We start from the raw sequence: 16900 nt of genomic DNA on the forward strand, positions 1-16900 counted from the left end.
CGAATATAAATTTTAAAGAATGCACTGGAAACTGAGTTTATAAAGAGAACTGCCTTCTTATCTGCATTTTTGTAGGTGTAGATCTTGGCCCTTGTAAGGTGCTCTGTGTTTGCAGTCTTCCTGTTCTGCCAGCAACTGGTTGAATATGTGATGAGTCAGTGCTCTGCCCTTTGTCCAGACTCATAGGTATTTAACCTTCCTGCTGGATTTTATTTTCTGGTTACATCATACCTGTAGTCCTTGATCAAGTTTGCAAGCAGAGGTACTGGAGCACTTTGCACTGTACTGACTCAGGGGGCAGAACACAAGTGAGCGCCAGGCTCCTCCAGTTTTTCCTTCCCCTGCCAGGCTTTTTTCAAAAGCACGTGGCTCCCCGCACCTCTGAGTGAGTCTGATGTGCAGATTTTGGGGCTCAGGGCTCACGTGCTCTGCTAACCTTGCATGCACAGCCAGGGACTCCCAGTGTCTGTCTGCTGCCAGGCATCACCCTTCCTATTGCCAGAAGTGTGGAACCATGTATTTTCTTGTGTATATAAGACTGACTTACATGAATTTTTTGACACAGCTGTTGAATTTATGGGCTTTTATAGGGATCTTTCTATACATTTTGCTTTATAGAGAGAAGTAACGTAACCAGAGGTCTCCACTAGGCCTGCTGAGTTTCATCTCTGATGTTTCTCTGTATACTCTGTAAAAACTGCATATTTCAGATGCTTCAACTTCAAATATAACAAAGGGATAGTAAATAGAATTGAATATGACTAATATCTACTTAAAATATTTGTAGATCACTATTTTTGCATCGATACTTGCCTCTAGGCTTTCTATTTTCCTCTGAGACCTTACCTGATATCCCTTTGAGTACCTATGCAAAATGGTCAAGATAATGCTCTTTCGCCCTGTGGTAAGTTGGCTGTGTGCAAAGTATTTAACATAAAATCAGAAATGCTTTTATTTCACAGTGAATGTTTTAGCACTGAAGTGAGGACACGACAAGTGGTGCGTACTCTAATCTCAATTTTTTTTTTGTGAAGATGGTAATCCACTCTTGTCCCATTGTTCTGCAGGACTAAAGATGTATGCAGAAGTAAAAACTCATGTGCTGTACATGAGAAGGAAAGTAACTTCACTAGTTTTTTCATCTTACTATAGGTAGTGGGAATTAAATTAATTTAAATACATGCTTTTCTAATAAGTCTTTCTAGCATTACAGATCTGTTTTGCTTAGAGGTTCTGAACCAGTTTAACATTTGAAAGTATTAAGGACTCTTCCAGTTCAAAATTCAACACAAATGTTTTGCAAGTAAAACAGAGAACAAGTTTATAGCCAGTTTTAGATTCCTACCCCTCCACCAGGTAGTCTAGGAATTAATGACTTCTTAGAAAGATTTTGTCTATAATCGTGTTTTTACAATAAGTTTTATCTCAGCACTTTTAGGTTTTGGTTAGACTCTAGTTGACAAGATGTCTGAAAATTCGGAAGTGGGGAGGGTAGTGTAGCAATCAAGCATAACTAAGAAGTCAGTAGAACAACAGAAAAAAGTTAGCAAGAGAAAATGGCAATAGATAGATGTAAAGGGAGAGAGAAGGGAGAAGTTTTTCTTTGTATTTTGTGTGACTGTCTACAACATGCACAACTCTTGTTTGTATACATCCTTCCCCAGTTTAGTCCTCGTTTGCTTCTCTGCTTGCTCCTGATATTAAAGTTATAATCATGTGGTTTTGCACAATATTTTGGCATCAAATTCCATTTGATTAAAAAAACTGAAGTGACTTGAAATGGCCTTAGTGCTTACTGTTGTTTGTCACTGTCCCTTTCATCTTTGTCAATAGCCTTTTAAATGTGCTTTTTAATGAAACTGTTTGCTCCGCTTCCCCTTCACATCTTTCATCTTTCTCTGCTGTTTCCTTCCTTTCTGGCTGAGTCTTGTGCTACCCGGGTTCCTCTCCCAGATCGTGCTCTCTGTCCCGTGTTTTCGCTCCCGTTCCCCGCTGCTCTCCTGATGCTCTGAGTAAGCTTCCTCAGTGATCTTTCCCAGAGAGATCTTTCCCACCGGCCGCAGCTCAAACTCCGCGGGCAGGGTTCCGAAGCAGGCGGCTGTGGTTTCGGAGCGGCCACAAAGAAACAGGAACCGCTGCTGGAGCAGCCAGCGGCGCTCCCGGCGCTCCCGGGGCACGGCGAAGGGCGCACGCGGCCGGCGCCCTCGGCAGCCCCGCGGCAGCGCCTCGGTGGCACCCGGCACCTCGGTTCGACACGGGGCTGGCCCCGGCACGGCCCGGCGGAGCAGGGCTCTGCTGCTGGGGCGCACATGGCTGGAAAGGGAGCGCAGCTTCGGCCCGGCTGCCATGCGGAGCGGGCAGCGCTGCCGACATCTTCCGCCCTCAGCCCCACGGGCTCCTGTTTTCCCTTTCCTCGCGGAACAGGCAGCGTGGCAATTCCTGAAAAATGGTGTGTCGCTCTCCTTCCCAACATGGCAAACGATGTCCAAGAGCCCCCTGTAGCCTTGGGCAGGGTTTCCAGCTTTTGGCAGTGAGAGGCCGAGCGCTGCTGAGAACTCGGAGGAAGCAGAAAAGCCGGAGCTGCCAGGGCAGGGCCCGACCGGAGCATGTGGAACTGCTGCGGGACCCCCGCCCTTCCCGTGTTCCTGGGGTGGGCTGCGGGAGAGCCCAAGCCCTTTCAAGCCCGCTCGGAGATGGAGGTGACCATCAACCTGTGCTCCCGCTGCAGGGACTGCCTCTGCCCTGCCCCTCCCGCCAGCGCCCGCCCAGCCGACCGGACCGTACGCCCCGGCGCTGAGGCTCAGCCGTCCGAACTCCATCCCTGGAATTATGGACGGCGCGGGAAGAGGGCGGCGATCGAGGAATCCTCCCCGCCATCCAGCGGAACTACAATTCCCAGGACGCCGCGCGAGGCGGCGGGGCGAATCGCTGCCCTGCGCTGTACCCGCCGGGCCACCGTAGCAGCGGGCGGGGGCGGCTGTCAGGCGGTGACGGCGGGCGGGACGCGCCCAGGTTGTTGCTGCTGCTGCTGCTGCTGCCGGGACGCGGCGGGAGCGGCGGCGGCGAGCCAGGCGGACCCGGCCCGGCCATGGACGAGCAAGCGGGGCCCGGCGTCTTCTTTAGCAACAATAACAATAACAACGCCCTCCTGCTGCCGCCGCCGGCGGGCGGGCCGGGGCTGGAGCCCGGCGAGGCGGCGGCAGCGGCGGCCGCGGCGGCGGCAGCGGGAGGAGGCGGCGGAGGAGGGGGAGTCTCAGCCTCCGGAGCCGCCGCGCCGCTCTCGGCGTCCCGGGCTCAATACAGCGTGCCGGGCATCCTGCATTTCCTGCAGCACGAGTGGGGCCGCTTCGAGGCGGAGCGCGCCGAGTGGGAGGCGGAGCGGGCGGAGCTGCAGGTAACACCCGCGACCTTCTACCCCCCCACACCCCCGGCTCCGGCGGCCGCTCCCCCTCCGTGTCCCCCGTCTACGCAGTTGGAGGGGAGCGGCCGCCCTGGGCGCTGCCACGGCTTGTCTTCCCCGGGAGGGAGCGGCCGGCCGGGCTATTTCGCTGCCCCCGAGGGCGGCCGGGCGGGGGGTGGGACGTGGCGGCCGGCCCGGCGGCGAGCGGGCCCTGCGCGCTGTGCCGCTCTCGCCTCCTCCCCGGCGTTTTCCGGGCGCCCCTCGGGGTCGGCCGCCCCAGCTTGTCACCAGTTTCGTAACCCCTGTGAAGCAGCCCCCGGCGGGCTGCGCGCCCCCGTTGTGCCGCGGTTGCCCTCGGTGCCGCCCCGCCCGCGCAGGGGCCAGGCCCGCGGGACCGGCTGGATCCCCGTCGGTACTGGGGGCACGTTAGGTAGTGTTTTCGTTTGAAAAGCGATGGGGTTGATACGCTCATTAATGCATGAAAGGACTGATAGTGATCTTGTGGTGAAAGAACTTGTGAGCTGCTGGCCTAGAGCCATTGCTGTCAGATACTTCAGTGATGGGCACGTTGCATTAACTCCAATAACAGTCGATAATGCAACCTTCGTTCCTCTTTGGTGTTGTTTACAAGAAAATCCCTGTGTTAAGCCTCAACGCTGGCCATGTTGCTAGCAGCCCACTGTTTGGTTTTCATTTGGCCATGTTTGAGACTGAAAAGTGTCTATGGGTTTCTTTTTTTGGTCTCCTTTCTTTGTGTCTTTCTTCCTGTCCATCTCTTCTTTCTATGGCTTTCCTTGAAAGTACAATCTTTGTCAAGAGAGTCTCGAGTCTGTTTAGTAATGCAAACCACTTCTTTGTTTTCTTGGTTATTGTGTTGGTTTTTCTGTCTTTTAAATCTACTTTCTACATACATCAAACAACCACTCTGAGAAGAGTGGTAGGTGTGACATTCTTTAATGAGAGTTCCCTTGTAGGAATTTAAAGGAAGTGGTCATGAGAACAAGAGAGTAATTTTAATTTTAACTTCCACGATTCAGTGAGAAATTGGTTAGTAGCTGAATCGTATTTCTATTCACTGCATGCAGTTAATACTGTGTAGAAAGTCAGTAGCTTAGCTATGTATAGGAATAACCTCATGTGTCATATATCCAGTGGAGGCCCATAAATATCTTGACATATATTCATAGCTGATTCAGATATCAAATATTGCTTTGGAGAAAAAAAAATCTGTTTTACAGGACCTAGGAAATTTTGCCAGTTTATTAAAAGTAATAGCACTTTGCATATTTATCACATCCTTCAGCAGCATGACATCCTTCCTCCTCCCCCAGGTATCCCTCAAAAGCTTGGTGTTACGGATGAGAGAGGAGGAAAGAAATGGAGTATTTAGACTATTTGCAGAAGTCATGTATTATCAGTGGCAGATAACCCCATCACAAGTTGTTTGCTTGAATGCCTTTGACTCTTGCCAAAACATCTCAATAAAGTTATAATTAGCTGTGGCTGGCATTGCCACGAGCTGTAACAGCATTTATCTGCTGCAGAGTCATGTTCAGGAAGGTGCAAAATTCTTGGCTATCTCTACAGACATCAGGCGTTAACGTCTGCTGTGACCATTTGCAGATGAATGTTCTTGGATCCGTGTGAGAGGTTTGTGGTAGGGGTTCAGCAACTACAGGCTGGCTTTTAGAAATTGTACACCTGAAGCATCAGCAGTGTTAATTAAAGACCTGCTCTGTGCTCCTTCTGAAGCCTATTGTTGTCCTGTATATTTGGAAATGTTTAACAGAATAATGGAAATTTGAGGTCGGACAGTTTCTCTCTCCTGAGATAAAAATGCAGTGCTCCTCATTGTACTTTTATCCAATGCAAATTCCAGTGCTAGATTATCCATCCACTTTTGGGAAGCTGTGGGGCAAAGGACCTATTTAGTGTGGTGGGCTTAGTATCCCATAATTTTTTCCTGCAATTCATCTAGTTTCTAAGAGGTAGACTTCTTTTATCTCTGGTTCCTTACCTGCCATAATATTGAAATACTTGGGATACCTTATGCCACAGTATTACTGTGCTTGGCTTCTGCTCTGTAGTTGTTGGTTAGTTCCACTGTACCCTCTCTCCAAAAAACACCTTGTAAGTTAGTCCCATTGTGATTTCCTGACTTCCTTTTCTTCCTCTCTAGGCTTTTTATTTTCTCTTTTTCTTATCCTTCTAATTAACTGTGTGGAACTAAATGTGATGGTCAGGTAGAATACCTTCCTGTTGTGTTCTGTGGTGCTTGTTCAGGGGGCACACACCCAAGCTCATAACATACGTGAGTTAGCAAGCCGGGCAGTTTAATCTGTGCTTAGTTACTGGTCTAGTACTGCCTTTCCAAGGTTTTTCTCCCTCTCAGTGCCTGTATTTTGCTTTCCCTGGCAAACACTCATGTTTATTCTGATTTTCTAATTATTTTTCTTGAACCTTTTGAAATTATTGTTGCCTCTATTATATAATCTTCCTCATTCAAGGCAAAAGAGGACTTCAGTATTTATATCTATGTAAGCATCATTAGTAAGCTGTGTATATCAAATAAGAATGAAAACAGATTAATATGGGGTTCCCCTAGATGCTTATCTGCTGATTACATATTTAACTTTTAATGCTTGCTTTCTGTTTACAGTACTTTGACATCTGCAGATTGAAAAATTATCCTGAGAATAGACTTTCATGATGCCCTGTGAAGTAATTAGCTAGGATGAATACTAACGTTATTAATCCTCATTTAAGTAGTCACAAACAGTGCTTTATGGCACTGTAATCTATTTTCATATCTTTTCAGAAATTAGTGATTTTCCTTTTCTTAGGCTCTTCTAGCAGCTGCTTGGGAGAGTTGACAAGACGGGGTTTCCTGTTCTGCAAGTTTTAAACTTCAGGTTTTTTTTGTTCTGCATTTTTCCGGACTGACACAGAGACATTTCGTAGTTGTCATTATGTGTTGGACAAGCCCATCCGAAAATAGCAAAGGGTTTGATCAAATGCATGTGCAGGGCACTGAAATCCATACCTTTGCTTGAGGCAAGCTGGGGTGAACTGCCTCCCATACTGGTGTCTTGCCCTAACCATGGGTCTTTTGACTGGTTGGAAGTGACTGTCTTTTTCGGATGTTATTTCCCTTTAAATTAGCCTTCTGTCACCCCTGGGGGAGAATGGGGACTCTGCCCCGGGGGCTGGGACCCCGCAGAGCCGAGTGCTGCAATGCACCTCCTTGTCCCAGCAAGCAACAAGGCTGGATGAGCTTGGAAGGTGTGTGTGGGTGGGTGGGTGTGCGTGTGGCTTTTGTTTTGGCTAGAAATGTTGTCTTTGCAAGCGATGCATATGTTGCTGTGGAAAGTTTTGCTTCTGACAAACATTTTTCTGGCAAAAGTGCAGATTTGCAGATACTGGCGTTTCTCCGCATTTCACAAATGGTCTAAATTGCAACAAACTGCTGTGCTGTAACTGTGTTTATGGACAACCCCCCGTCCTGCAAAGGAATTTTCTAGCTTTTGTCCTCATCACTGCTGAAATTTTCATTTCCTCTAACCAGTAACTTGTTTCTTTGGAGTAGTAGACTCCATGCGAGTGGTGGGACCTGATAGCATTACATGAAAATTATTTTTCCTGGGTAAGCTTTCCTTTGAAAAGGTTTGCAAGGAAATTAGGGAGAATGGGTGGATACAATGTGCTTGTGTTTCTACAGCTTTGTTAAAAATAGTCCTTGTAAGACAGTGCCAAAAGAACAAGAAAACACCACCCAAATGATAGGGAAGGAGATAATGAAATGAGATAAAATGTGGTTAAATGATAGCAAACAGCTGTAATAGAAGGAATGTGATGGAAGTAATAGATAAGCACTTGAGATCGGGTATGGAAGTCAGATTTAGTAATGTTAGCTCTCTGGGGGGGGTCACGGATGGGGATCTTGCCCCTTGCTGCTGCTTTTCTGCTGCAAGAGGCAGGCGATGAAACCAGGCATGCTACGTGGTAAGATTGTGTCCTTGGAGATAGACAAGTTTAAGCAATGAGGAGAAGGGGCAAATCAGACAGATGGCTGTGACTATTTATAGTGTGGTTTAGGACATTTGTTACTTGATTCAGAAATTGTTGATATTTACAGTTTGTTGGCTTTTAGATAACGGTCCTCTTGTTGGATTAAATTTCTAGTTAGAAGTTGTTCTGATAGCTGGATAATCTGAAAACATTCAGAAAAAAAGCAATGAGCAGTGAGTCGGTGAAATCAGTTATTAAGTTAATAGAAAAGTCCTAAACATACAGTTTGACCAATAAAATTGAAGATAAATAAAATTCGAAGAAGTTTTGTATAAGATTTTCAAGTATGATGATTTAGGTCAAATTTCTGAGTTTCTCAGTCAAAGATGAATTGGCAGAAGTGCTGTAAAAGTCTTCTATGAAATATTTTTTCTCATAAAGCAGATAGTACAAAAGAATCACCAGTGATTAATGTTACATACATCACCACTGCAGAAAAGCAATAATTTCAACTTTATTGTTTTATATATATCAGATAAATCAAAAGAAAGGCAGAAGAAAACAAGCTGTGGTCACAATACTGAGGTGTATTTATTTGGGAAAAATGCTGCCAAATGGGCCTTGGTGACTACCAAATAGCCTCTCTTTCACAAGGTTTCTTTTGCAAACTTTATATTTGACAGATTCATGTGAAGCAAACTGTATTCTCCTCTACTTATATGCATGTTTGCCAGTTAATTCCAATATAATCATTGATATGCTGTCATAGCTTCTTTTACTTAAGTGAGGAGGACCAATGAGAGCAAATGTTCAGTGATTTTCAGAAATTCATAAGTTTGTAGATGTAGAATGTAAGTACAAACTGATGAGACAATGTTTTTGCAGGTGTGTACCTGGTTTTTATAGTTTGATTTTTTTTCATAAATGATCTGATCATTTCCTAGCATCAGATGTTTCAGTTCTTCTCATATCTGTCAAACCTGTAATTTAGTTTAAGTGTAATGAAAATGTGTTTCTTAAATAGCCTAAATCCTTTAGGAAAATGGCACTGTAAATATTGATGTAGTAAGAACTAGGAGAGTTTTACAATGTTACATTGTCTCCAAGTGGTCTTTAAACCTTTCAGACTCCTCTACATGGAAAGTTATACTTGCAAAAAGAAAAAGGCATTTTTCTGGTTTTTTTTTTGGTCAAGCAAAAATGGAATAGATAACTGTGTTCTAGGTGGAAAACTTTGGTTTTCAGTGTCAGGTTACCATATGGTGAAAGTGTCTTTTGTTGGTGCACACTTTTAATTAAATTGATATCTCTGTCCTACTCAAAATGTAACCCTTCTTTTTCTTTTGAGGTTCTTGGCTTATGGCAGTATAATTACATCAGAGATAAGTAACTTGGCACTGTTTGAACAAGTTGCAAATATAACTTAGCCTTTATTGACGTTTAAGTAGATAGACACGGAAACTTTATTTACTAATTTTAGAATGGTCTGTGTAAAATTCCCCAAGGAAGATCACGTGAATTGCCTAAGACTTTTGGTTCATCTTAATTTAGTGCTAAAAGAAGTAAGACTGTACAAATACCAAGCCTTAACTAAAACTGTTATCAGTAAACAGTTTTCTGAGAAAGTCAGTATTGGTCGGTAACCCGCTCACGTATTTGGCTTAGCAAGGCTGGTGAGCCTTGTCATTTCTACGTTTCTTACTTAAAACGTGGCAGGAACTGAAGTAGATGAGGGATCCTTATGTTTTAGATGCTGAGAAATGCTTGGATACCTGAAAGAGTTCTTTGGAATAATTTCAGAGTGCTCAGAATTCAAGCTTTGCAGACAATAAACTAGAAATAAAAATACTCTGAAGTGTGAAAACAAAAGTTCATTTTATCTGAGTGACCTGTTCTGTGTGGGCCTGTAGATGAACTCATTCAGGTGTTCTTTTCCTATTTGAAAAAAGTTCGCTATATGCTCTCTACTATTGAGTGGTTTTGAAAATAACCCAGTGATAAAGAAGTTAAATTAAGGATTGCAGTGAGGAAAGACTGCATTTTTTTGTTCTTAGCCAGGAATATGTTTCCCTTTAGTGCAGTCACATAGGGCAGGATTGCAAAAGCATTGGAGCAAAAATGGCATGCATGATATTCGTATCCTAGCTTGTAAACAGGAGGTAAGAACAAAATCACTTATGCTTGAATACAAGGAGTAGCTGATCCTGGATGTAGGAGTGAGGAGCTGGAGTATGCCAATTGCCTCTGCAAATGCTTGTGTGGTCAAAACTGGTTCACTCCTCTTTCTCCTACTGAAGCCAAATCTAAAAATCTCCTCCAGAATTTTTTGTGCCTTGTCTTGCCATACCCCAAGTGATTCATTCGGCCTGTGAACTCCCATTGTCTGTTTAAATGTGGGCCATGAGTCTGTTTATCAGTCCTGGTGCTGACTGCTGTCGCTGCATTTCTGCTGTTCTTGTACAGCAAGTGGAAAGGAATTTGAGCATTTGCAGTTTAGACTCCAGCTCATAATATGTGATTATTTTGTGACATGCCATTGCAGTGTTGCTTATAGAATTACATAATAGAATTAAGAGCTGTGATCTTTTGTGCTTATATGAGCGTACATGGCACGTGCTCTTGGGTTGAAAAAAAGTTAATGTTCACCACTTAAGTACGTGTACCACAGAAATGATTGGTGAGAAAATTTTTGCTCATGAGGAATGATTAAATAAGTTCACTATACATTGCTTGGCAACTGTTTTGATGCTTAAAATTGCTAGAACACTGAAAGGCAGCACTGAAGAGAGAATAAAATCTCTGGATATCTGAACAGAGATCTATGTAGTAGAACACTTCGAACTGCAGAAAGACAAGTCTTCCTGTTTTTAAGATGCCTAAGTTAGTATTCTCTTATTGCCAGGTATAAATTGTGAATACATTCTGAATAATTTCTTGGGAGTTTTTCAGTCTTTCAGAATTTGTTTTTCAAACAGTGTTTTCTCTTTGAAAACACTGTTTGAGAAACAGAGACAAAGAACGTAAGTCAGTGGCATTTTCATCCATAGTTTTTTTACTGTAAATGAAATCTTTCATTTCTTTTGGATGGTTTTTCTGGGTTTATCTCTGATCCTAGTTTTAGGGCATCTCTGAGAAGTTCAACAAAAATAAGACCAGTAGCAGATCGTGCTCTGCCCTGGTCTCATGAGGTGCTATCATCCAGTGAGAGCATGTGAGGGATAAATGGGATGAAGTACCTTCTGTGTGGGGTGAAGTTAAATATGTCTTGGTGCCTGCCAGTCGTTTCAGCCTGTGGCCCCACTTCAGTTTTGTTATCTTAAGTGGCTGCAGGAATTACAAAAGCTTCCTAGCCTCTCTTGGCACAGAGTGTGAGTAGGTGTGTGTAGTGATGTGAAGTATGGTGCCTCTTAAAATTGTTCCCTAGTTGTACTAGACCATTGATATTTCCCTTCCCCCTTCCCTGTCTTTTCTTCTCACCCCTGGGGCATGCCTACACTTATTTACAAATATACTTAAACATGTAGTGCTTCAGTGAGCTGGGCTATAATCTAAAACACTGAGTGCCCTGGCAGCCTGCAGAATCCTTCTGGCAGATCTTGGTAGACCGGTTAGCGCAACTGTTCCAGATTGATTCATCTTTTTAATGTATTTAGTTATTTTAGCTATCTGCATATTTTTTGCAATACTTTCCCTGCAGTTTCCCCCACCACCCTTTTGTCCTCTTTTCTCTCAACCTCTGAAGACCTGGTTGTTGAATTATGGAAGCATTATGTAGAGAATTGTGTGTCTTAGTAGCTCTTTGTCATATGATGTCTGTTGACCTTTAAATGCCCATAAATTTGAAGTGAGATTTACTTTAAAATATTATGATAGATATTTTAGAGAAGACTAGAAAGGCTTTATATAATTTTTGAGTCTTACGAATTTAAAAAAATAAATTGCCTTTTAACTTGAAATAGCTGTAAAATCAGTAATTGATAGAAGTTGATACTAAATGTGCACCAGTTGTTTAGCAGTCATAGTATGTTTATTTTTTAAAATTTCCTGTTAAAGAAGAGAATTATCTCCTGCTCTTAGGTAGTGTCAAGGTATAAGCCTAAAAAGATGTCTAAATATAATATACTTTAAACATGCTTGTTGTGGTTGCTGATTCAAGGAATTAAAACTTTCAGTGTAAATTTTTAAACATTGGTGAAATCTGGACTTACTAAGATGTGATTTCATTATTTAATTATGTTGTTATGCCTGCTAAGCCAGTATTAGGAAGTCAACGACATTTACAGAAAGAGTTGTTTCTAGCCCAGTGCTACCTAAAACATTTTATCACCTTTTTGTCTGCTTCAAAGTAATATGACATTAGAGTCCTTTGGGGAATTTTGTAGAACAGTAATGTTGTCTCTGAAATTTTTTTTAATATAAGAATGATTGTTATTTTTAAAACCTCTTAGGAGAGAAGTGGAATAGTTAAGGTAGCTACAGTGCTGTAACATAGACCGGATGTGTACGACACTTCTAGGTTATGTTGCAGTTGGTCATACAAACAAATTCTGTGAGATGAAGTGAAAAAAAAATACTGGGTTCAACAATTGCAGCTGAAATAGAGTGTTCCAGGCATGTCTTTTTCCAGTGTTCTCTGGTTTTGTGGCAGCTATTTTTGTTTGGTTTGACTTTGGTTTTTTTGTTTGTTTTGTTTTGTTTTCTCCTTCTCTCTTGATCTTAATTTCGCAGTTGAGTTGGAATACAGTAACTTGTAGCACTTAGCCTGGAATAAACTCGAGGCGGGTCCTGCCTTGATTCTTGCTGTGGAGCCAGCGGGGCCGGGTGCTTTATGGAGACGATGTGCCCCACCCATGAGGCAAGGAACAATATGAGGTTTTGCGTGATCCCCATAGGCGATTTTGAGGTTTGCAAAGACTGGCTTACAACTTGATGCATTTTAACCTTATTACCTAGAAGGTCAGTTGTCGCAGAACCTGTTCGTTGGGAATATTTGCGAATTCTTGAAATTTTTGGCAAACTTTCCCAGGAGTGGCCAAAACACCAGTGTAGAACAGTGTTGCAGATAGCTCAAAGCGGAAGGGAAACTCCTTTGCTCCTCTACTCCCTCAGGTGTAGCTCAGGCTGCAGATTTGACTTGAGTTAAAGCTGCAGCCGTGGGAAGTCACCTATGGAGTCTCAGTCTATTGGTAAAATTCTGTCATTTATGCCTGAAGCATAAGAAAACTGTAGTTGTGCAGTTCAGTTACAATTTTCATCATGTTTCAACCCAGCCCTCCTGCACGTTAAATGTTTGCACAGACATTTAGACAGGTGTTGTCTATGTATTTTAATTGGAAATAGTGATCCTGCGGTTGCCACTGTATTGTTCTAGAGACTGCGAAAATCCTGCTTCATGCCATAATTTGTCGTTTTAGATATTTGAACCCATTGTACTTGTTTATTCAATTTACATTTATCTGCAAAGTGTTTGTTTTATGGTATGAACATTTAGGTTCCTTTGCATATTTTCTGTGAATTGCCAAAAGAATGAAATGTTAAAGAATGAAATCTGCTTAAGACATATGAACTGTTAGTATACTATTGTTAATATAAAATTTCAGTTATTATTTTAATATTGTCCTTATGTACAATATAAGCAAACCTGAATATCATAATTTCTCAAATAACATTTAAGCTTACATGTCTAACTGATTTTTATTGTCTGCTGAGGCTGACATAATCATAATTACTCAGTACATGTATAAATGAGGGATAAAGGTTGCTAACATCTTGTGGAAGAGAGAGGGACTATTTCTCTATGCTATAAAAATGACCAAATGTAAGTATTCTTATTTCCAGAGCCAGAATTCTTCAAAAATAGTGAGTATTAGGCATAAGGATGCTACTGTGAAGGAAAGAATGAACAAAATATGCTAGAAACCATGCAGCCTCCAAGGAGAGAGCAAAATTATTCTCAGTTTCTGGAAGCACCAGTAAAACTTCCTATCTGTAAATTATATATTTATTAACCTTGAAGGATCCTAGCAATAAGCTTGTGTAGGGCTGGAGATTTGTCTGTTGTTGCTGCATGCATTTTAATTAAGAAACACAAGTATTTCTTGAAAATCCAGGAGAAAGGAAAGTTCTAAGACATCATTGTGGAGGTATTACTGACAACAGAAGATGTCCATATAAGAGGTGTCGTATGATAATTCTCAATCATATCCATTTATGTCTTTCCATCTTACAAAAGGAAGCTGTTAAAACTACTGAGAAGTTACATTTTTTGATTTAGTTTAGGCTGTTACCAGTGGAAGATTACTTTAGCCTCAACTGTTAGCACAGTAATGCTGCTTTGACCTTTGTAGTGTAGCAGCGCGTGAGCTGCGTTGTTTGCCAGCCTTCTGGGTAAAAATGGTTCATTCCAGCGTGTTCAGTCAGTTCATTCTTGGCTAGAAATTGCTTGGAGACAGCAGGTCACATAATAAAGATCGCTTCAGCTTGTGTCCTGATGGCGTTGGATGATGTTCTTCATTCCAGCCAAATACATATTTACACCATGATTTCTGTTTTTAAAATTTCGTTTTGGTGTTCTCTCCCTTTTGACGAGAAGAGTGTGTGTTCAGTTCTGCTGGGCCTGTGTGGAGATAGGGAGTGAGAATCTGTGTGTCTGTACAGTTACTGCAAACTAAGTTATATGTGCCTGAGGTGCTCCTCTTGGGAGGGATGCTGACCTTGTTGAGCTGAGATGCTTCTCGCTCAGTTACATTCCTCGGGGTAGGAAATGCTGACTCCAGCATCAGCATTTGTTTCTCCTGTGCCTTTCTTTAAACCTGAGCATAAAATTGACATTAGAATTCAATTCTAGTTGATGCCAGAGTGAGAGATCTTTCTTTTGATTGAGCTGACTTTTTTTTTTTTTTTAATTCAAATATATTTCCCCTGTAGAAGGAGAAGAGTGACTTCGTTGGAGAGCAGCCAGTGTTTTTCTCTTGTCATAAACTGGCTGGTCTAGTTGGTGACTGGCAGTTAAGGAGCCTTCAGGTGCCTGTCAAGCTATTTACTGACTGTACTTGAGCAATAATATTATGTCAGCTGGTGTGATATTTTAGAGCAGCTGCTATTGCTGGCCACCAGCAAATGTGCTTTTGGTGTACGATTCATCTTGCCTGGTCACCAAAATTCAACTGAGTTAGTTATGTGCCTTCCCTTTATGGTTGCTGGAGAGAAAATGACATTTAGAGACTCTGTTTTTTTCTCACCTTGGGGTAAAAATCTGCAGTCTGATTCTTTGGAAGCAACTATCTCCATTAACTAAAATATCTGGGGACTGCTTGCAAGGTTTTAACAGGTGAGGATAGGATATTCCTGCTCAGTTTTAATCCCTGACTTTCCTGGGCATTTATTTAAATGAAAGGGTTATAGGTTGTCATGCTCCACAGCTGATGGTGTAGACCAGTTGCCATTTATCCCGTCTGTGCTTCTCAAGAGACAGATGAGATGTGTGGAGACGTAGCTGTAGAGGTGCAGAAAGCTTCTGATCCTGGAAATGGCAGATGAGGCTGAGGCATGAAGTGGTGACTGCCTGTAGGTATTTTTGCCTAAAAGTGTATTTGTGAGTTGAGCAAGCATAAGAACTTGCCTCTTGATTTGAGCATTAGGTAGAAAAGCAGGTAGTTCTTCCTTTATGATTAGGAATTAATATCTTGTGTTTGTCATGATTTTCTATTTAAAGGAGATTTTTCACAGGCAGCTAAATGCTTGTGCTGGAAGTTGATAGAGGTTAGCTGTCTATTTTCTACTTTACTCTTACTTATGTACCATTTCTCTCCTTGTCTCCCTCACCAAAATACCTTTCCCTGTTTTCCCTTTTCTTCCTCTCTTAATTACAGTATTTCTGGAGAGCTTTCCTTAACCTATTTTAGTAAGTATCATAATTAACACTTAACCCTGTATTACAAACAGGGTTTTATTTTTTTGTTCTTATTTTAGCTGAACATAGTTTACATCAGGTTTTTTTACTAATGTCATGTATCTGACATGTGTCTATAGAATTATACCCTAAATATGCACTACTTCAGTTAGTGAGCAGAAATACTTTATCATCTTCTCTTGCTTATTGTTGCTAAATACTTTTATCTGCTGAAGGCTTTTTGTATGCTTATTTTATCCATTCCTTATCCTTATTGAATCCAAGAGAGAAAACAAACCCTGTCAAACAAACCAAAAATGCTTTGTTTCTTATCTTTTTCTTTCCTTTTTTTTTTTTTTGGATCTGTAGTGAGCATGCTGTTTAGAAGGCTTATCTATGCAGTGGTTTTTGTGTTTAATGTTTATGAAGCATAGTAAGCCAACTCCTTTTGAACTCTACAAATGAATATTAAATTAACTTCGGAAGACACACACACACACTTAAGAAGTAAGCTGAATAATTTTGAGCAAGGAGATAATAAATTGAACACTTGCTTTTGCAGGCCCAGATTGCCTTCCTTCAAGGTGAAAGGAAAGGACAGGAAAATCTGAAGAAGGATCTAGTGCGAAGAATCAAAATGCTGGAATATGCGCTCAAACAGGAAAGGTATGCTGCTTTTGTGATGAGTATGTGTGAAGAAATACTGAAGACAGAAGCTTTGTTTTTGCCTTTGTATTTGGCAAAACCAATAAATATTTTTTTGTCTCTACTCAGTTCTCAGATTGGCAAATTTTACTGTACTAAATAAAACCACTACTCTAAATGTCTGCATTATGATAAGAACAATAGCTAAAATAATATGGCTTGAAAAACATACTAACAAAACCCATAGCTGATCAATAATGAATGCTTTCCCTTGGTAAAATTCCACTGAACTGTATAGATTATACTCCAGAATTACAGTGTATTTTCATTTTATTCCAAGTAATAACTTTGTTTATTAATACTGAATCAACTGAAATCTTGTATAACTGTCTTCAGTGTAATAATTACTAGTTTTTAATCTTGCTAAGTTTTTACTCTTTTCAGTATGAGAGATTCTATAAGAATATCTTCTGGAGGTTAATTGTGTGATTGAAGAAATGTTTATGTTTACCAGTTAATCAATGTGTATTTCTTTGTTCATGGACATTTTAGTACAAGTCCTAAGTTTACCATTTTATTCTTATGTATACTTTCCTGTTATTCTAACCTTTGAGGCAAGCAAGTTGTTTTTTATCATGTTTTCTGAAATCTCTCTGTTCAATTGATTTATTTCAGGCCAAGTTTAGTTTAAATTCTTTTAATTAGTGAAGTGTCTTTTAAAATTCTTGAATAAAGAGTATATTTATGGTACTCTGCAAAGCAGTCATTGTTTACATTACCTTATCATTTTCCTATCAGATAATTCCTGCTTTTCTTTAATAAAATAAGCTTCTGAAATAGTTTGTTTAGTAGAAATAAGATTTAAAATACACATACATGCAAATGAAGAACAGAATATCACTGGTAGATAATTTTAAAAGGACACCAGTAGTTACATTCTTATATTGCATTCAGAT

General features: G+C 41.4%; 2 protein-coding genes across 6 annotated transcripts in view; one reads left to right on the forward strand and one right to left on the reverse strand.

Moving 5' to 3' along the window:
- Positions 1–26: 26 nt before the first annotated feature.
- Positions 27–2856, reverse strand: LOC121335769. The gene is made up of 2 exons (XM_041404228.1): positions 196–2856; positions 27–116 (listed from the first exon to the last, which is right to left on the reverse strand). The coding sequence occupies exon 1, from the start codon at positions 2817–2819 to the stop codon at positions 1851–1853; it is 969 nt and encodes a 322-aa protein (XP_041260162.1). The 5' UTR covers positions 2820–2856; the 3' UTR covers positions 27–116; positions 196–1850.
- Positions 2857–2971: 115 nt separating this feature from the next.
- The window catches only part of STRN (striatin), a 69170-nt gene continuing 55241 nt past the window's right edge, over positions 2972–16900 (forward strand). For all 5 annotated transcript variants that reach the window (XM_041404223.1, XM_041404224.1, XM_041404225.1 and 2 more), the window contains exons 1-2: positions 2972–3394; positions 15862–15965. In XM_041404223.1, the coding sequence (XP_041260157.1) occupies positions 3089–3394; positions 15862–15965 (410 nt within the window). In that variant the 5' untranslated portion in view covers positions 2972–3088. The remainder of the gene's footprint in view (positions 3395–15861; positions 15966–16900) is intronic.

This window comes from Onychostruthus taczanowskii, unplaced genomic scaffold, assembly GCF_017590055.1.
Source record: "Onychostruthus taczanowskii isolate IOZ18803 unplaced genomic scaffold, ASM1759005v1 scaffold21, whole genome shotgun sequence".
NCBI lineage: Eukaryota > Metazoa > Chordata > Aves > Passeriformes > Passeridae > Onychostruthus > Onychostruthus taczanowskii.